General features: G+C 51.1%; 1 protein-coding gene across 2 annotated transcripts in view; it reads left to right on the forward strand.

Annotated features, from left to right (window-relative positions):
- MAN2A2 (mannosidase alpha class 2A member 2) overlaps positions 1-13,765 on the forward strand; it is a 30,875-nt gene extending 17,110 nt beyond the window's left edge. Inside the window, exons 4-23 of one of the 2 annotated variants that reach the window (XM_083371624.1) lie at positions 563-734; positions 3,474-3,601; positions 4,801-4,974; positions 5,277-5,463; positions 5,620-5,797; positions 5,899-6,101; positions 6,199-6,381; positions 6,474-6,588; positions 6,687-6,754; positions 6,874-7,039; positions 7,361-7,597; positions 7,686-7,808; positions 9,026-9,140; positions 9,223-9,356; positions 9,453-9,594; positions 9,773-9,906; positions 11,065-11,142; positions 11,335-11,529; positions 11,670-11,780; positions 11,935-13,765. In XM_083371624.1, coding sequence (XP_083227750.1) covers positions 563-734; positions 3,474-3,601; positions 4,801-4,974; positions 5,277-5,463; positions 5,620-5,797; positions 5,899-6,101; positions 6,199-6,381; positions 6,474-6,588; positions 6,687-6,754; positions 6,874-7,039; positions 7,361-7,597; positions 7,686-7,808; positions 9,026-9,140; positions 9,223-9,356; positions 9,453-9,594; positions 9,773-9,906; positions 11,065-11,142; positions 11,335-11,529; positions 11,670-11,780; positions 11,935-12,090 — 2,999 coding nt within the window. In that variant the 3' untranslated portion in view covers positions 12,091-13,765. The remainder of the gene's footprint in view (positions 1-562; positions 735-3,473; positions 3,602-4,800; positions 4,975-5,276; positions 5,464-5,619; positions 5,798-5,898; positions 6,102-6,198; positions 6,382-6,473; positions 6,589-6,686; positions 6,755-6,873; positions 7,040-7,360; positions 7,598-7,685; positions 7,809-9,025; positions 9,141-9,222; positions 9,357-9,452; positions 9,595-9,772; positions 9,907-11,064; positions 11,143-11,334; positions 11,530-11,669; positions 11,781-11,934) is intronic. The other variant, XM_083371623.1, reaches the window with a different exon arrangement.
- Positions 13,766-20,179: the final 6,414 nt, after the last annotated feature.

The following is a 20,179-nucleotide window of genomic DNA, read 5'->3' on the forward strand; positions in this document are numbered from 1 at the left end:
TGGGAAGGATGGAAGGCTGAGTCAACCTTGAGCCTGGTGGGACGCGAACCTGCACTAATTGCAGGCAGCTGGTGTTACTTAAGGAGGCATTAGCCCACTGCTCCACCGAGGCTCTTACATGAGCTCCTGCTATCTCCAATCAGTGATACATGGGACTGAATGGTTATAAAAACTTCTTGTTTTAAAATCTGATATGCTTAGACTTTCTGGATATGGAGCAGCATCTAGATTGTAATAATAGGTAGTGTTACTCCTGAGTCATTAGGAACAAAGTTGTTGCTGCTTTTGTTCATACACCAAAGTTTTAACTGGTTCTTCTCCCGATTCCTCAGACCTGAGCCATGGGCATGTTACCGCAAAGTTTACCTTCATAAAAACCATTTTATTTCAATCATTACAATTCCTTGAAATGATACGGCAAGAGACGTGTAGCAAATTGAGACCACAGTAGCATATTCTTGTTCAATTTCTCTTCCTGACATCTCCTCTTTTTGTCAAGAGCTAGTGTGTCAACGTATTTGTGATGGGTGTGTTATAATGCTTCCTTGTCTCTTACCCAAAGGCTGGATCAAGACATTTGACAAATACTACGTCGATCAGACTCAGCACATTCTGAACAATATGGTGCTGAAGCTGCAGGAAGACCCCCGGCGACGCTTCATCTGGTCTGAAGTCTCCTTCTTCTCCAAATGGTGGGACAACATCAGCAGCCAAAAACGGGCTGTAGTCCGCAGGTAACTGCAGGCGGTGTTATGGGTGTGCGATTTATTTTCTGATTTTAGAATTTGGGAAACATAACTTTAGAAGGGTCATATCATGGGCTGAGTGTAATGTAGCTTAGCTGGCCTCATTCATGCCATGAAAGAACTTGGTGCAGAAATGTAAATATTTCAACCACAGAGGTAATCCTGTATGCAGAAGTAATAACTAGGGAAACTAGGTAAAAAGGTAAAGGTTCCCCCGCACATGCGTGCTAGTCGTTTCCGACTCTAGGGGCCGGTGCTCATCTCCGTTCCAAAGCCGAAGAGCCAGTGCTTGTCCGAGGACGTCTCCGTGGTCATGTGGCCGGCATGACTAGATGCCAAAGGCGCACGGAACGCTGTTACCTTCCCACCGTAGTGGTCCCTATTTTTCTACTTGCATTTTTACGTGCTTTCGAACTGCTAGGTTGGCAGAAGCTGGGACGAGTAACAGGCGCTCACTCTGCTACACGGCACTCGGGATTCGACCCGCCAAACTGCCGACCTTCTGATTGACAAGCTCAGCGTCCTAACCCACTGAGCCACTAGACTGCTGCAAAAGATGTACAATTTGTTTTCAGCAATAGAGGTCATCTCCCTAAGTAACTTGGACATCATACATTTTTTTGTGTTTCCTCTGTCACCCACAGAAGCTGAAACAAATTGCTCCCAAATTTCATTGGGGAATTTGAGGATTGGTTTTCCACCCACGTTATAAAAAATCAGTAAAATGTTAAGTGTTAAAATTGTAACACTGATAGAATAGAGAGTGTTAGCAGGAAACAATTATTTCTGGTTTCAAAGATAGACAGATATAGATGAAAAATATAAGAAAATGATATAAAACAGTGATGGCAAACCTTTTAGAGACTGAGTGCCCAAAATCCTGAGTGCCCACAGAGAGGGCTGAGGCTGCCATAGGTTCGCCACCATGGATATAAAAGCTTGCATAGGGATAACAAGCCAAAAAATGCAAAGAAAGACAGAGTTCTTCACTGAAATATATACAGGCAAAGAAATAATATTACATATGGGATATAGTGGTACTATTCCATACTGTTATACCTGAACATTGTGCATGAACCAGGCCACTGTCTTAAGTTGAAAGGGAGTTTGTGTGGCATGGGCGTTATGTGAAAACTGCCATTGTGATGTGCTAAGTGTATTTTGTATTTAACCATGTGGTGCAATTTCAGAAATTCTGTTTGTGGATGTTGTTTTTTTTGCGGGATACTTTGACCAATTTTTTAAAAGTTTGAATCACTCTTGAAGAATATCTAGACTGTTGCTTGAGTGGGCAGGAGGGTGCAGGTGTTTTATATCTGAGCATCTTTAGTTCAGAATGCCCCATTACAGGTGGCTCCAATCATTCCAAAAATTGGAAGTCTTGAGTTTGAATGAGTTCGGTGGTTCTCCTCCTACCTCCAGGGCCGCTCGCAGTCGGTGTTGACAGGAGGGCAGAGATCCGCCCCGAGGTCTCTCATTTGTGGAGTTCCTCAGGGGTCGGTTCTCTCGCCTCTCCTGTTCAACATCTATATGAAGCCGCTGGGCGAGATCATTCGTGGTTTCGGGGTGGGGTATCACCAGTACGCTGATGATACCCAACTTTTTCTTTCCACCCCGAACCAACCCAGCGATGCCCTCTCCGTGATGTCCCGGTGCCTGGAGGCGGTTCAGGTCTGGATGGGGAGAAACAGGCTTCGTCTCAATCCCGCCAAGACTGAGTGGCTGTGCATATCGGCATCTCGGGTTAACCAACTTATTCCACCTCTAACGATGGGGGGTGAGGTGTTACCCCCCCGTTGATAGGGCTCGCAACCTGGGCGTCCTCCTGGACTCACGGCTCAATTTTGAAGACCACATAGGAGCCGTGACCAGGGGGGCTTTTGCACAGGTTCGCCTGGTGCGCCAGTTGCGTCCCTATCTGGACCGAGACGCCCTACGCACAGTTACTCATGCGCTTGTTACCTCCCGTTTGGACTACTGTAACGCTCTCTACATGGGGCTGCCCTTGAAGACCACTCGGAGGCTTCAACTGGTGCAGAATGCGGCCGCGCGAGTTGTAATGGGGGTCTCCCGATACTCCCATGTAACACCTCTACTCCGCGAGCTGCATTGGCTTCCGGTTGCCCTCCGGGTGAAATTCAAGGTGCTGGTTATTACCTATAAAGCCCTACATGGCCTGGGTCCGGGCTATTTGAGGGAACACCTGCTGCCGGCATCAAACGCCCTTCGCCCAGTGCGCTCCCACAGGGAGGGTCTGCTCAGGGTGCCGCCGGTGAGAGATTGCCGGCGGGTGACACCCAGGGATAGGGCCTTCTCAGTGGGAGCGCCTGCCCTCTGGAACCAGCTGCCGGTGGAGCTGAGGACTGCCCCCGACCTCCGATCATTCCGCCGGGGCCTGAAGACCTGGCTCTTTGAGCTCTCAGGCCCAGGCTGAGGAGAAATTTTTAACTGGGGTTTTAAGTATACAGGGTCAATTTAATATTTTTTAATTTGGTTTTTTAACTTTTGTATGGTGGATTTTTTAATTCCCTGTAAACCGCCCTGAGTCCTCAGGGAATAGGGCGGTATATAAATGTAACTAAATAAATAAATAAATAAATAAAGGGACTTCTGAATAAAACGCTTCAGAACCGGGTTGGCCCAGCCCGGTTTAAATATTCAGACATTTGGGAATGTTTTGCACTTGCCTCCTTTGGAGATTTTTTGACCTAGATCTCTTGTTTACAGACTCATAGGGAATGGGCAGCTTGAGATGGCCACAGGAGGCTGGGTGATGCCAGATGAAGCTAATTCCCACTATTTTGCCATGATTGACCAGCTCATTGAAGGGCACCAGTGGCTGGAGAAGAACATCGGTGAGTGCCGTGACTGAGGCCAGCGGTGTGCGAGGGCCAGGCCGAAGCACTGGTGGCAGCATCGCTTGGAAGGGATTTGGGGCCACTTGGGAGGAATCCCGTCTTTGTAGCTGGGCACTCCAGGAGCTCTCAGGCTACTCACTGGAATTTTGGATGCTGTATCAGAAAGAAGCAACCCGTCGTCAGGAGGAAAGCCTTCCAGCGGAAAGTCTGTCTTTCCTTGGTTAAAGAGGCTGGCTTGCCTCGGCCATGGGAGCAGACCGCAGCCGTAAGCACAAGGAGAGGCAGGGCTTGCCGTCTCATCTTTGAGGCACGTCCTGTATGTTTAAAGGCTTGGTTTGAGAGCGGGGGGAGGGAGAGTCTGGCTGTGCTGGGGCACTGAATGCGAGGTAGAAGCACCTCCAGCCAGGTTTAGGGCTCTCTAGTTTACTGGCAAGTGGATGCTATGGATTTCTTTGCCTTGATGGAGGAGAGTCTAGAGAGGAGGCTGATGGGTGAAAGAGGGGAGATGGCAGAAGAAGGCATTGTGGTAGTGAAGGATGTGGGGAAATGTGGTGGGAGCCCTTGAGGAGTCTTCCCGCCAGCATTCAGCTTCCTCCTGGCCACTGCCTTGCGCTGACATCATTCGCACAGTCCCCGCGGTCGGGCTAAGTGGCTCTCTGGGTTGACCAAGAATGCAGATTCCACCTAACGTAAGGACTTGCCCCAGCCGATCCTCAAGAAAGTAAAACTCCTGACTCCACTGAGGTTGATCAAAATAACTTTTACTGAGAGAAAGTGGTTGCAGAAAAGTCAGGCAGAATCTGACGACGAAGCACAAAGCAATTCCTTCACTTTCCCCAAACCCATTTCCCCCCCCTCAAAAAACCAGTCCACCTGCAGCCAGTGTGATGCCGTAGAGATGTTATGAGAATGCTGAGGTGCTGGGCAGATAATAGGTCACCCTCAGGGCACAACGGCCTTAGAAGCAGGCTCGAACTGGCTGGGAAGAAGTCTGCTCCGTCTTCTAAGACAGTCCCCCTCCCTAATTCCCAAGGGGTTACAGCAAAAGTGAAAGCATGCAAAGAATGTCAGAAACCTTCCCCCCATCCCGACCAAATGGCAGGACACCACACAGTCCATGTTGCCTTGGCAGGGCAGAGGGGGCTGGGCAGGAGGGCTGCAGCTGGCCTTGCGCGTGACCTTTCTCTCTTCAGCAGGGGTGACACCACGCTCCGGCTGGGCAGTGGATCCCTTTGGTCACAGCGCCACCATGCCTTATCTTCTGCGTCGGGCTAACCTGACTAGCATGCTCATCCAGCGTGTCCACTATGCCATCAAGAAGCACTTTGCAGCTACTCGGAACCTGGAGTTCATCTGGAGGCAGAGTTGGGGTGAGGGCTTGGGGACCCGAGCATTGGGCAGCCCCCTTGGAATTTTTATTTGTATCCCACCTTTAATAATTTTACAAATAGCTCAAGGCAGCCAATGTATCCAATACCCTTTCCTCCTCTTCCTATTGCACCCCACTCCCCCCAAACCACCATGCAGAGCCCGTCTCTCTCTCCCCAGCAGCCAGGAAGTGCGGCCCCTTCATGTCGGTTGACTAGGCTGGCTTGGTCTATGTGGGATCTGCGGGGGCCGTTTGAGCAGACAGGAGCGTGAATCTGCTCTGGTTTGCCCCCCCCCCCCCCAGATCCAGACTCCAGCACAGACCTCCTCTGCCACATGATGCCTTTCTACAGTTACGATGTGCCCCACACTTGTGGGCCTGACCCGAAAGTCTGCTGCCAATTTGACTTCAAGAGGCTGCCAGGTGGGCGCATCAACTGTCCCTGGAAAGTGCCTCCCAAGGCCATCACCAGCAGCAATGTGGCCGAGCGGTGAGTGACTGAGAGGGGCTCGGGACCAGTCCCGCCTCCGAAAGGCATTTGCAGCCCTTCCCACTTTCCTCCTCTCCGTCTTCGTGCCCTGCTCTCCCTCCCCATCCCAGCAGGCTCGGGGCCCTTGTCAGCCAGCCTGGCTTCCTCCCTTCCCAGGGCACAGCTTCTGCTTGACCAGTACCGGAAGAAGTCCAAGCTGTTCCGAAGCAGCGTCCTGCTGGTGCCCCTGGGGGATGACTTCCGCTACGACAAGCCCCAGGAATGGGATGCCCAGTTCCTCAATTACCAGCGTCTCTTTGACTTCCTGAATGCCCATCCGGAGCTGCACGTGCAGGTGGACTGCCCGGTCTTGGCCGAGGAGGAGGAGGAGGGCAGGATGGGGAGGTGGCTTGCTGAGGTCCTGGTCTCTGACGTGATGCTCGCTCTCTCCTGCAGGCCCAGTTTGGGACACTCTCAGACTATTTTGATGCCCTCTACAAGCAGATGGGCATCTTCCCGGGCATGCACCCGCCTGGCTTCCCGGTGCTCAGCGGGGACTTTTTTTCCTACGCAGACCGGGAAGACCACTACTGGACGGGCTACTACACTTCCCGGCCTTTCTACAAGAGCATGGGCCGAGTGCTTGAAGCCCATCTCCGGTGAGTGGCAACCCCCCCCTGGGGAGGAGGGGCTCTGCTGGGGAAAACCCCGTTTCAGCCTGGTGCAGCTAATGTCCTCTTTGCCCTGTTGCCACAGAGCTGCTGAGACCTTATACAGCTTGGCCCTGAGTCACGCCCGCCACGCTGGCATGGAGAGTAGGTACCCACTGTCCGATTACGCCATGCTCACAGATGCCCGGCGCAATCTGGGACTCTTCCAGCATCACGATGCCATTACTGGCACTGCCAAGGAAGCGGTAGTGGTGGACTACGGTGTCAGGTAGGAGCAAACCTGGCAGGGCTGCTGGACGGGCCAGGCGAGGCAGCCCAGCTTCCTGCTTGGTTAACATCCTCCTTCTCGTTCCACCCCAGGCTGCTTCACTCGCTGATGAACGCCAAGAGGGTCATCATCAATGCTGCCCATTACTTGGTCCTGGCAGACAAGGAGGCCTACCACTATGACATGGCAGTGCCCTTCCTTGGCGCAGTGAGCTCTCACCTCCCCGTGCCTTTTATGCCTGGAGGAATGTTGGCGAAGGGGTAGGGGCCTCTTTGGGACGCGCTCAATCTCCTTCTCCCTTCCAGGATGAGACCCGCCTCAATCAGGACTCGCTGCCAGAGAAAATGGTGATCCAATTGGATGCTGCGCCCAGGTGGGAGAAGGGGTGCAGGAGGGCAGCCAGCCAAGGAAAGTGGGGTCTGGCAACGGTCCGGACTGAGTTCTGCTGCTGGTGGAACCAGGTACCACTGAGCTTGCTCACCCCTCTTGCAGGTTTGTGGTGGTATTCAATCCCCTGGAGCAAGAACGCCTGACTGTGGTATCCCTGCTGGTGGACACCCCTCGGGTCTCTATCTTGAACGAGGAAGGACAGCCCCTTGCTGTGCAGCTCAGTGCCCAGTGGCAGTCGGCCACAAACATGGTGCCCGACGTCTTCCAGGTAGTTTGGGAGGATTGGCAGGGAAAACAGGGACGACAGGCAAACCTTGTAAGATCTGCAGAGAGCCTTTTAAATGCATGCAGGTCCAGAGGGACCATAGATTGTGTGGACCTGAACGTCATAATTCAGCTTTTGTCCCAATTTTATCTGGAAAGTTTCTGAGGGGAGCCGGCGTGGGGATGCCCGGCCTTCTCCCTGAGAGGCTCCACCACCGCAGACTTTATGGAAGAACCTTGCCGCGGTCTTAGCCACCATTGCACGGACAGATGGGCCTGAAGGACCAAGGGCCTCCGCCAGACTTCTTTTATTCTTCATTGACAGGTGTCTGTCATGATACGCCTGCCGGCGCTGGGCCTCACCGTCCTGCAATTGATCAAGTCTTTTGATAGCCACAACATGCTGACATCTTCGGTGCGCCTCTTCCTGCACGGCCGTGATTTTGCTGGGCAGAAGCACGAAGCCGTGCCCGTACAGGTCCTGCCCACCACCGTGGACGATTTCTGCTTGGAGAACCAGCACTTGAGAGCTTGCTTCTCAGGGCCGAGTGGCTCGCTCAAGGTGACCCGCAGAGGGGACGAGGCTGGAGGGGAAAAGGGAGGGTAGGGGGAGGAAACGTACTAACTGGCGCTGGGTTTGCGGACTGCAGAGCGTGCATCATGTTGGTGGCCAATGGGAGCAGCAGCTGAGCAGCCAGTTCCTTGTCTACGGGACCCGGACGACCAAGGACAAGAGCGGTGCCTACCTTTTCCTGCCCGATGGTGAAGCCAAGGTCTGAGTGGGCCGCCTGGGCTGGGCTTGCTCACCTTTACCTGGGAAGGGGTGAAGACAGAAGGGGTTCTCCCTTGGACATCCTGCTGAGCCTGCATCTTGTCTGTCCGTCTGCCTGCCTGCCACGAGACATGATGCTTGGCTGGTTTCCAAAAGGGTGGGACCAAGTCACAAAGGTCCTAGTCCTGGGGTAGGCAACCTTGGCTCTTTTATGACTCATGGACTTCAACTCCCAGAATTCCTGAGCCAGCATGGCTCAGCTTGGAAACCTCTCCCCTTTCCCTCAGCATGGCTGGCTCAGGAATTCTGGGAGTTGAAGTCCACAAGTCATAAAAGAGCCCAGGTTGCCTACCCGTGGCCTAGGCCACTTTATGACTCGTGGACTATTCCTGAGCCAGCATGGCTCAGCTTGGAAACCTTTCCCTTTCCCCTCAGCATGGCTGGCTCAGGAATTCTGGGAGTTGAAGTCCATGAGTCATAAAAGAGCCAGGGTTGCCTACCCCTTTCCTAGTCGTCTCCTGAGAGACTCGCAGGCTTCCTTGGCTACCTCATTGGCCGCTGGGAGAGCAGACCACTGGATGAGGTGGGCCAGGGGATCTGATGCAGCAGGGCTGCTTACGATGGATCTGGCCTCATTGCTTTCCAAATGGGCACGAAACTCTGCCTTTCTTATTCCCCGGGACGGGAGGGCAGCCTTTGTGGGAGGTGGGAGAGCCTTTTCGGTCTGTTTCCAGCATGAGACAAGCAGCTGTTATACTCAGGGCCACCCCATCCTCAACCTGCAAGCAGCCTCTGTGACTCCCGGTCTTTGCAGATGGGGAGGGGGGCGAGGGGGGCATCCCAACCATGGGTCCGCCGAGAGAGTGGTCGCTTGCTGGGCTGTGCCACGGATGGCTTTGGGCTCCTGCTTTCACATCAGCAGTGCCCGCTTGACTTTGACGGATGACTTTACTCATCCCTTCCCTGGAGGAAATGCTTGGCCTAATATTTATTTGATAAGTGCTACAAAGAGAGCTTAATGGTTTCAGAACTGCTGCTGCTGCTGCTTTCTTTGAATCTGGGATATCTTCCCAAAAAAAGCTCGTTAATTGTTAACATTTTCAAACGTGCACCTTTGTGTAATTGTAAATTGCACTATTATCGTACCATTAAAAACTAGTCAAAAGCAGGCTGGAAATAGATGAATTGCATTGGCTCCCCCCGTTTTCTTCTTTGTAGCCCTACACCCCCAAGGACCCTCCGGTGGTGCGGGTGACCGAGGGGCCCTTTTTTTCAGAGGCAGCCATTTACCACCAGCACATCCAGGAGGTGGTCCGGCTCTACAATGTGCCAGGTGAGAACTTTGGCCGTGCTGCAGGATGGGATGTGGTTGCGCAGAGTGGCAAAGTCACATCACGTTGCCTCTCTGGCCGCAGGGGCTGATGGTCTCTCCCTGGAGATCTCCTGCCTGGTGGACATCCGTGACCACGTCAACAGGGAGCTGGCTCTGCGCTTCAGCAGCGACATTGAGAGTAGGGGCAGGTTCTTCACTGACCTGAACGGCTTTCAGGTAAAGGGCTGGCAGAAGCTTGAACCACCCTTTGCCCCCTCCCGGGTCCAGCTGGAGAGGCCACCCACCTGTTTGCCAACTGTGCCTGCCCCACAGATCCAGCCCCGGCAGTACCTGAAGAAGCTGCCACTGCAGGCCAACTTCTACCCCATGCCAGTCATGGCCTACATCCAGGATAGCCAGCACCGCCTGACTCTGCACACAGCCCAGGCCTTGGGAGTGTCCAGCCTCAGCAGTGGTGAGCGTGACGGAATGGGTCACAGAAGCACCCAGCGGCCAGTCTGGGGGGAAAGCCGGAAGGACGAGGGCTGTGCTTGAGGCTTGGGAGAACCCTTCATCGGCTCAGAGAGATCCTGGTTGCGGGACGGGGGCAACTCCTGACTGCGGGCTTTTCCTTTCTCCCCACAAATTGCCAGGCCAGCTGGAGGTGATTTTGGACCGGCGTCTCATGCAGGATGACAACCGCGGACTGGGACAAGGTCTGAAGGACAACAAGCGGACCTGCCATCGCTTCCGCCTCCTGCTGGAGCGATTTAGCTCGGCAAACAAGGTAGGAAGCCCCAGAGCTGCCCCCGCCAGATCGGGCCTCCTTCCTTGCCTGAGACTTCTTGGGGAAACCTTTTGAGTGCCTGCAAATAGGTCTCATTGAACTGGCTGTTCAGAAGGACTTGGGGAAATGGATTTAAATCCATCCGTGACTAAAACTCACTTCTTGCCATTGAGCACCCAGCCCGTTTTCTCCTTCTGACTTTGGAAGGCAGAGCAGCCCTGGCAACGATCCTGGCGTGGAAGGTCTCCCGCCTGAGAAAGGACTCAGAAGCAGCTCTTTGGCCTTTCCTCTTGCCCCCGTCCCCTCTGCCTCGCTGCCCTGCACCTCCTTTTCTGCCAGGAGAAATACAAAAGGTTTCCTCTCCGTTTCAAAAGAGAAAGCGGAAGGCATTCCTCTCCCCCAGTCAATGGTCTTAAAGCGGCTGCGGTTTTATACGCGTGTTCTCCAGCTCAGAACAGGAGTGACAGAGAAAAGAAGAGCCATCAGTAACCAAGGAGGAGGAGATTAAAAAGAGAGAGAGAGAACTTTCTGTCGGGAATAAATATAACTAGAGATCCATCCAAGACAGCGATGGCGAACCTTTCAGAGACCGAGTGCCCAAACTGCAACCCAAAACCCACTTATGTATCGTCGGGTGCCGGGTGGGCGTGGCCCATTGGGTGGGCGTGGCTGCAGTGGTAACGGCAGACTGGATGGGACTAAAAAGTTCAATCAATTCCAACTTTGCGAGATCTTTTTTCCCCCGCGAGAAGTTAAGATTGATTGAACCTTTTTTTTGCACATGGCGGCAGAGGCCTAAAGCAAAAAGGGTTTATAAAACCCAGCTGAAGGCCTAGGACTGGGGCGACGGCGTGTGTGCCCACAGAGAGGGCTCTGCGTGCCATAGGTTTGCCACCACGGATCTAAGAGATATTAGACCTCACAGGAGCTGAGAGCAAGGGCAATAAAGGAAGCCCAAGAGAGATGATCCAAACAGACCCAGAGGGGTGAAAGGCAGGAAGTGGATCAGCCCCAGGAAGCACACTATACAGAGCCGGCTCCTCTTCAGCCCAGCTGAGGGAGTGACCAGCTTCCTGTCCACGAGGGCTGTAGATCTGAGGCAGTGACATTCACTCTGGTAACCTACCTATTCTCGTCGCCCCCCCCCCCGCCCCCCAGAGCTCCAGCTTCTTTTCCAAACTGGCCTCCATGCTGAGAAACCTGGTCTTCCCTAGCGGCAAGGCTGAAAGCCCAGAGGTAAAATCTGGTCTGGTGGTGTAGTCTGGCCTTCCCCTGCCCTGTTGGCGTGTGTGTGTGTGTGTGTGTGAGCCCAGCGTAACGCTTAGTAGCCAATAGTTTAGCAACGGTAGAGGCTCCTGTGGGGCTCATCTGAGGGTGAGGCTCCACGGCCTGTGCGGCTGTCTCCATCTTCTCTCGCTCTTGCTGCAGGCCCAGGAGGAGCAGCCCACCAGCTTTCCCTCTCTGCTCAGCCACATCACCTCCATGCACCTGAACGCGGAGGTTCTGTCCATGCCACTCGTGCGGGACAAACTGCCCCCTCCAGCACTCAGGTCTTTTGCACCCCTTTCCACGACAGTGCCCTGCGACTTCCATCTTCTCAACCTCCGGACCTTGCAAGGAGAGGTGAGCCCTGGCCTGGCAGAGCTGAGCAAAGAAGCCGAGCCCTCGGCCTAGACAACCCTTGCCTGCTTCCCCGGCCTTCTCTGCCCGCTGAGCAGAAGCCCTTGGGCTCCCAGGTGGTACACGGGCTTTCTTCTCCCCAGGATGAGGCTTTGCCGTCTGCTGAGATAGCTCTGATTCTGCACCGGAAGGGCTTCGACTGTGGCCTGGAGGCCAGGAACCTGGGCTTCAATTGCACCACCACCCAGGGCGTGGTACGTCTGGATGTTCTCAGTTGCTCTGGAGGGAAAGGGACCAGCAATGGGCATTCGCTGGCGGGGGGAGTTTGTGTGAAGTTGCTTTAGGAAATTAAGGGGATCTTGAGCTGCTGGGCCTTTGCACCCTCAGCTTTTGTCTCTTGCTCTTCAGCTGTCCCTAGGTAGCCTATTTCAGGGCCTGGACCTGATCTCCCTGCAGCCCTCTTCTTTGACACTGATGTATCCGCTGGCCACGGCCTCCCCCAACAGCACCACCGTCCACCTTGACCCCATGGAGATCGCCACCTTCCGTCTTCGCTTCGGATAGCCTGAACCCTTCATCAGGAATTTCTGCACCTGGGCCTTCTCCCTCCTCTGGCGCAGCTGCCTCAAAGGGTGGTGCTGCTCCATACCAGGCAGAGAGAGAGAGAGGAGATCCTCGGGTAGCTGTGTCCTTTGATGCTGCAGAAATTGCCCGGGGTGCTACCTGTGCCTGGAGAACTTCCAGAATTTGGTTCTAGTTTGACACGGAGGGCAACGGACTTTGCTGGGTGGAGAGATAGCTTACGTTGTTTGAGCAGCAGTGGAAAACCCCACTCCTGCTCTTCCCTGGCTCCGGAAACCAACTCTGTAGTTGGTTTGACTGATCCCGGACATGCAAAACAGGTGCAGTGTGTAGCAAACACTGTGGAACAGAGGATGGGCCAAGTGGAGCTCCTGCAGCTTGAAGCAAAGTCCTCGTCTCTGCGTGCCCACTTCCTCCAGAAAGCGGGGGTGGGTGGGTGGGTGGAAGGCCTGTAAGCAGTGGTTGGATGGCAATTCACTCAGGGCTGGGAAGCAGCTCCCCGTATTTTTTCATATAGGAGGGAGTGTTTCTCCACAGTGTGAATTCCCTAGAGAAATGCTGACTACATTCGCACTGTGAGCTACAGAGGGGAGGGAAAAGCACCCTGCTGCGCTGCACGCAAGCCTTTCCCCCCAAAACCTCTGCTGCAGCTTGATCCAAGGCAACCTTTAGCTAGCACAAGGCCGAGTCTGCTGAAGGCCCGGCTTTTCATTATGGATGAAGACAGGAAATTCCCTGGACGTTTCTGCTCCCTTTCCTGCCTCAAATCAAATAAGGCCCGCTGCTGGGTTGCGGTTCATAGAGCCGGCTGGCTCAGACTCTTTTCCTTTCCTTTCTGAAGGGTGAAGCCAGCAGTGCCCTCCCGCTACAGAACATGTAGCTGAGGAAGAGCAGCTCCTGCCCCCAACTGCTCTTTTTCCCTGGCCAACGGGCTCCCGGACAAACTTTTGGGATGTGCCACCTTTTGCATGGCACCTGTGCACAGCCCACCCACTACATTTATGGCTCAGTGTGTCGTGTGAGCCCGGAAAACGCACTGGAATAAACCGTGATTCAGCTAATTCTGGGCTAGCCTCCTTTGTGAAGAAAGCCCTGTGACTCTGGAGGGCCTCTTGCAAATCTGATGGCATCGGGCCCTGCAGGACTTGGTCATACTGCCCAGACCACCAGTTTTGAGCGTAGGAAGGTGCTCCTCCCTGCCAAGCACCTGTCACTGGGAGGGCAACCTAGAAATGGGCAAAGGCAGCAGAGCTGTTTTCTGCTCTTTGCCCGTTTCATTTCGACAGGGTTCTGTCTCTGTGACAGGCTCTTCTTGGATGTAGTATGTTTACAAACAGGTCGATGGGTGGGCTGTCACTCCTAGGTCATAGTATCTTAGACCGCAGGACTATCTTCCCATAGGCGGAATTTTCAGCATGTGATGCAAGAGCTGTACGTAATGCATATGGCAAATGCTGGGAAGTCTAAATTAGACTGGAATCCCTCCTGGTTTTCAGGGATGTTGATTACTTGAGGAGGAGGAGGAGGAGGAAGCAAGCCACTGTTTCCTGTGTTGCTCAATTTGTGCTGCATTAACTGAATGAACAGGATGTGAAAGTGCACACGTGTCTTTTTTATGTATGTAATATTTTATTGGTTTTCTAATTTTCCAAGTGCACACTTGTGTCTTGTCTTTGCAATAATTGCTGTGGGTGGTGGGGAGGAGCCGGGAATTCATCAAGCAGAAGTTGAGTCGGGTTGGCCTACTCCAGCTGTCCCTCAACCAACAGAGCCAGTGAATGGGTTGGAATCAGGAAAATTGGCTATCCGGGAGAAGAAATGGGATCTGTCCAGCTTCAGTTCCCAAGATTGGTAAAACATGCAGTGGATGCATGTAGTCAGGTCTCACCTTCCACGTAAGGGTGAAAAACAAAACAACCAAGCCAAAGCTGAGAGTCACCTCAGGAAAAAGAGATTCAGAGGTTTGTGACGTTCCAAGCGGAGAAGTCTCGACTTATTATTAAAGCAGGCACCCTGAGGAAATTCTGGGGCACAGCCAGCTTTAACAAAATGCCAAATAGGCTTCCGGTGTTTACTACTGCTGTGCAGTAATCCAGATCCCAAGTGTTAATTCCTAGTGCCCAGAGATTAAGACACCACATCCGTTGGCAGCTCCTTAAAGAAGCTACAGGATTTCTCAAGACTTAAAAACATTTTTGGTTTAAAGAGACAGCAAACAGTCCAACCCCGTGTAGCCAACACATGGCCCAAACAGTTGCCTTGAAAATCTGAATCCCTGTATAGACCTAGTGTTTACTTTGTGATTCTCCTCTATTCCTCCATCTTAGGAATGGTGCAGTTCTGGCTGACGTCCCAAAAGTTGGGGTGATAGGCAGGAGAAATATAAGTAATTCTAGGAAAAGATTGAAGTATGGCATTCTGACGGTCAAGCTGGTACGTGGCGACACTCAGGACAAAACTACAGCTCTATTGTCTGCGAACGGCCAACACAAAAGAAGGGATGTACATTGTGAGGCACCTCAGAGCAAGGGTCAGGGCTGCCTCTACTCAAATCCTAAGAAAAATCCTTCATAGATTTAGAGAAAAGGTACGTTTACTAGGAAAGAAGTGACTGTAGTTAATTCAGGCTAGATCTGAGGCAAAACTGCACGAAGCATTCAAATTTAAAGAAATCTGAAATTCTACCCTCCCCATGTAACTAGGCAACCAGAGGTCACACAACAGCCCAAAAACGTTTTGAGAATCAGGTGCACTGTTGCTGGCTGCTGCATACTAAAGCTTGAAGAAATAAAGTCCAAGCTTGCTGCTACAAAATTTCATGAAAAATTTCCACCAATGACGTCTCCTCCCGTGCGCTTTTCCCCCTCAATTGCCCATTGCTGCCCCTTCCCATTGCCATAGTAGCTGACAGCAAGCAATCAAAGATGGAGGCCCACATCTACCTCCTGCCCCCCCATCACGGGGCTTTTGCCCCTACAAGAAAACAAAAATTACACAGGGAAAACTGAATTACGCCAAACCACAGAATAACATTAATTCAGGGCTTGTCAGGATATTTTCTGTGAAAATATTTTCTGTGAAAATGTTTCCATGCAACTAGGTTTGTTTCCTTGAATCCAGAATTTCTTTAATTTCAAAATGCTGCTCTCCTTCAATTAAAATGGACCGAGGAGGGGAATCAGGTGCAGGGCAAAGAGGTGACACAGTTTCAGGTTTCAATAAACTGCAGTGAAACACAGGGTGAATACGTTTAAGAGGCAAGTCCAATTGTACAGTGACTACGGGGAATGGCCCTACATATTTAGGACCCAGTTTCTTCGACTGTAGGGTGGACTGTAAGTACTTTGTGGAGAAGTAAACTCTATCATCCACTTTAAAATATTTTGGCGTCACACATTTTTTGTTTTTTATGTGCCTGACATAATGCCTTACGGGCTACTGGCCAATTGTTGTGGAGTTTTGCTATCTACTTCGCTAAGGAGGGTACTTGAGGTTTCTCTTGAGGCAGCTCTGGCATTGCTACAAAGTCCTGACCAGAGGCCACCTTAAATGAAGTGAATCCTGTGCTACTATGCACAGAACTGTTATATGCAACCTCTGCAAAAGGTAAGAGGTCAGTCCAATTTTCTTGTTGGTAATTAATGTAGCATCTCAGGTACTGGTCCAGGACCAAATTGGCTCTCTCACATGCCCCATTAGTTTGAGGCTGATAGGAGAAGCTTAAGCCCTGGACAGTTCCCAACATTTGGAAAAATTCCTGCCAAAATTGCACTTCTCTATCTGAAATAATGCACTTAGGCACACCATGCAATCTATACACGTTGTACGAAAGTTTAGCTAGCATTTTTGCAGAGGGAATCTTGGGGCAGGGGACAAAGTGCACTTGCTTTGAAAAAGATCAGTAACAACCCTAATAACAGTATTCCCCCCACTTCAGGTAATTCCACAATAAAGTCTATAGATATCTCTTTCCACTATGCCTGTGAGCTGGCTACAGTCTGCAAAAGTCCCATAGGCATCCCCAGTGGCCTCTGCTGCCACACAAACTGGACAACTGGCCACATAGCTTTCAATCTCTTTTTTTCAAAGAAGGCCAATAAAATTGCCACTTAACCAAGTGCAGAGTTTTTACAAATCCAAAATGTCTTGCCGACTTAGAATCATGAGCACTTTTAAAACGGTGTTCCTCAAGCTTGAGGGCATACATAATTTGGCTCCAACCCATGCTAGTTCATTGCGGATGGTGCAGTCATTCTGATGGGTAGCTAGCCCTCTGTCAAGCTTAAGCACTTCTTCAAGCTTTCTCACAGAGTTCATTTGAAATCTCAGGTTCCCTCTTTGCCTGAGTCCTAGTGGTTATTGGGGCTCCTAGCTACTTCGAGGGGACGACCTGTCAGACAGCCTCAGGCTTAATGCTGTTGTATTGGGGCAACCTGGACAGAGTCCACCATAAAGTCCCTCCCCCCAGAATGTAGTGCAGATTACTGATTAAAGTATTGAGCCCAATGCACCTTGTTTGGGGGATAAAGTGCGTGGGGTTTTCACAGCTTCCAGTTTCTTGTGGTCAGTCCATACTTCAAACAGGATTTTTCCCCTTCTAGAAAGCGCCTCCAAGCAAGCAAAGCCCACCTCTCTGCATATACCTCCTCCTCCCGTACTGCCCACCTCTGTTCGGTCTCAGTCAGTTTTTTAGAGGCGTTATGCACATGGTTATAGTAACTCCTGGGCATTATTTTGCAATAACACCCCCCCCCACAGCTATGTCGCTCGCGTCTGCCTGAATTACAAATGGATTACTGGGTCATGGTGCTTCAAAATGAGCTCTGCCATGAACAGCCGTTTTGAGTTTTTCAAATGCTGCCCGGCATTCATCTACCCATTTAAGTGGCTGACTCAGTTTGAGTTTGTCTTCCCGTTTAGTTTTTAAGAGGCTGGTAATCAGCAACGTGATCTTTGCAAACAAGAGAACGAACTGCTGGTAAAAATTGGCAAAGCCCAGGAAACTCTGCAACTGCTTCCTAGTGCAGGGAGGGGCCCACTGTAGTAGTGCCTTCACCTTTTCTGGGTCCATTTCCACTCCATTGAATATGCGGAAGCCCAGTAATCAGTTTTATCTTGGTGAAATTCACATTTAAAAAGCTTTGCATACAGTTCAGCAGCTCAGAGCCTCTTTAGGAATGCCAGCACCAATTTCACATCCACCTCCAAAGTTTCAGTATATATTAATATGTTGTCCAAGTATGCCAGCATCCCCTTGTATGAATAGTCATGCAGCATTTCATTTATCAGTTGCATGAACATTGGGCCCCTTGCAGACCAAAGGGAGAACCCAGAATTGAAAGCATCCCAGAGGGAAGTTAAATGCAGTTTTCCATTTACTGCTCTCTTTGACCTGAACGTGGTACTAAGCCTTCTGTAAATCTAACTTAGTGAACATTTTGCCTTTGGCTAAATGCACCACGTCCCTCATCAGGGGCAGCAGGTAGACATTTTCCATGCACACTGCATTTAGCCCACTATAGTTCATGCACAGATGAAGAGTTCCATCCTTTTCCTGGAACAAAACTGGGTCTGCCACTTGCGGCCTCGCCAGTTGAATAAATCCACAATTTAGTTTTTTGTCTATGAAGGCTGAAGCTTGCTTAGCTCATGTGGAGTCATTGAGTAAAATTTAGGCTTTGGGAGTTTAGTCCCGGGAAAGATTTTGACGCTACAGTCTTTGGGGTGGGAGTGTGTCAGAGCCTTTTTCACTAATACATCCCGCAGATCCCAATACTCTCAAAGACAGATGCAAAGAAGGAATAAAGCAGTTCTACTTTCTCCTTGGTGCCTGTCATCTTGTCATCTGCTCCCAATAGTGGACCTATTGTTTCCTTGACTTTTTGTTCCTTACATACTGAAATTTTAAAAATTATTTTGGCATTAGTTGCCGTTCTGGGCCTTACCTTCCCCAACCCCAATTTGCAGATTTGGGCTGTGTAGCTTGTTGTTTTATGCCCCTCTTTTCATTTTTTTATATTTGATCTTTTTGTTCCTCAATTTGTCAGAGCTGGCCTTGTGCAGTGTCTTTTTTCTTTTTCTGTGGTATTAAGTTTTGCTTGGGCTTTCACTATCCTGTTTTCAGAGTATTCCAGACATCTTGCACTATTTTTCCTTTTAGGATTTTCATCCACGGAATTCTTCCTAGTTTTTCCTCTTAGCCTGTTGAAGTCAGACTCTACAATAATAATCTGACTTGGTTGTTACCTGTAGTTGTATTATAGTTGCATTATGGTGAATTCAAGTATGAGATGGTTACTCTCCCCAGTTCCTATAGCTCCTACTCCCTCAATCATTTCATCCCTTTTAGTAAGGATTGTGCCTCTAATTCCCTCCTCTACCTTTTTTGACAAAGTTGTCATCTAGGCACGTCAGGAACCTGCAGTTTCCTAGTGTACTGTGGTGCATTTCCTGCATACAAGTAAACTAGCAAAGAGTTCATCTACTTCCTCTGCTTGGTTGTGTGGTATGTTTACACCTATGGTTATGTCATTTATTTTTCCTCTAATATTTAGCCAAATGCTTCCAAGGTTTTCATCCCTAGTGTTGTATAGGGTAGTATTTCCTTACATACAATGCAACCCCCTTCGTTAGATTTCTTTTGAATTTATATCCTTCCAGTTGTGTGTTCCAATCATGGGTTTTGTCCTACCAAGTTTCAGTAATAGCTACAATGTTATTTGCCCTCTCATATATTAGGATTTGAAGCTCTGTTTGTTCCCTTTACTTTGAGCATTTATATGGAGGCATTTGAGCCTTTATTGTTGGCACTGGACTTGCTTCCTATATTTTCCAATCTAACTGTATGCTTCTTCACTACCCACTTTCTCACTGTGTAGCTGTGTAGGGCTTCGTGCTTTGTGTTTAGTCCTATAATTTTGTCTCCTTCCCCCTGTAGTTTTACTTCAAAGCCCTTCGGGCATACTGAGCCAGTTTTTCCCAAGTACACCAGAGTCATTGTGAGGTGCAGCTTTTCTCTTGCCAGAAGTCCTTCCTGTAGGCTCCAGTGTAGCGCTTCCTACACCCTAATCCACGATGTAGAAAGCCAATACCACCATCAAGCATAGTCCTTTGAAATTGATTTCAGGCTCTTAATTATATCATTTGTCCCCAAATGGGGCTAATTATAGGTGGGCTTGAGTATTATAGCCAGCCTGTCACATCTTTAGTCTTTGCACCAGTAAGACAACTCACTTCTCTTAATTGTCTACAAATTGATGACTCTGTTCCTCCAATCCATGCCTTTTTTGCCCCGCTCCGAGGATGTCTGAGCTACGTTATTTCTTAACACGGGAACATTGGAGAAACTCTCTTCTTCGGGTGTCTGCATGTTTCCTTCCTGGGGGAAGGATACAAAAGCGGCCCCTTCCAGCTTTACGATTCCTGCTGTTTTGAAATCCCATCTCCCCTGGCAGTCTTAAACAGATGCTGAGGCACGTAGGAGGCCGGCTTTGCCCAGTCCAGACCGGTTTTGGAAAAGGCCTGCTACGTGAGCCAAGACCTTCATCAAATGGCATCGCATTCATCCGTCTTTCTCCAAACCTCTGGAGCAGCCAGGCCAGTTCAGGACCCCCATTAGCAGAATCCTTTCCTTAATGGATCTTCCCCGCCGCCAGCCTGGCAGAGTCCCCACTTAGGCCGGGGCTAAAAGCAGCAGGGCCTAATGGCAGGGGAGGCGCCTGCTAATGGATGTGGCAGCAGGTCGGTGAGCGCGGTTTCGCTGCCTTCCCCTCCAGTCCGGGCTGCCTCCGCCTGGGCGCCGCGGGGAAGATGCCGCTCTGGTTGCTGCTGCTGCTGCTGCTGCAGCCGGCCTTCCTCCGGCCAGGCGCCGGCTCCTTCCAGGCGCCGCTCGCAGCTTCTCGCCGGGGCTCGTCCGAGCTGAGCGACGCCGCCGCCGACGCGCATCTCTGCGAGGGCTACTCGGGCGCGGACGGGCGCCTCCACGCCGCCTTCTTCTGCCCGCGCCTGTCCGACGGCCCGGCCGACGCCTACTGCTGCCAGCCCGGCGGGAGCGGCGCCCTCAAGTCCTGCT

This window comes from Vipera ursinii (assembly GCF_947247035.1).
Source record: "Vipera ursinii genome assembly, chromosome: 11".
Taxonomy (NCBI): domain Eukaryota; kingdom Metazoa; phylum Chordata; class Lepidosauria; order Squamata; family Viperidae; genus Vipera; species Vipera ursinii.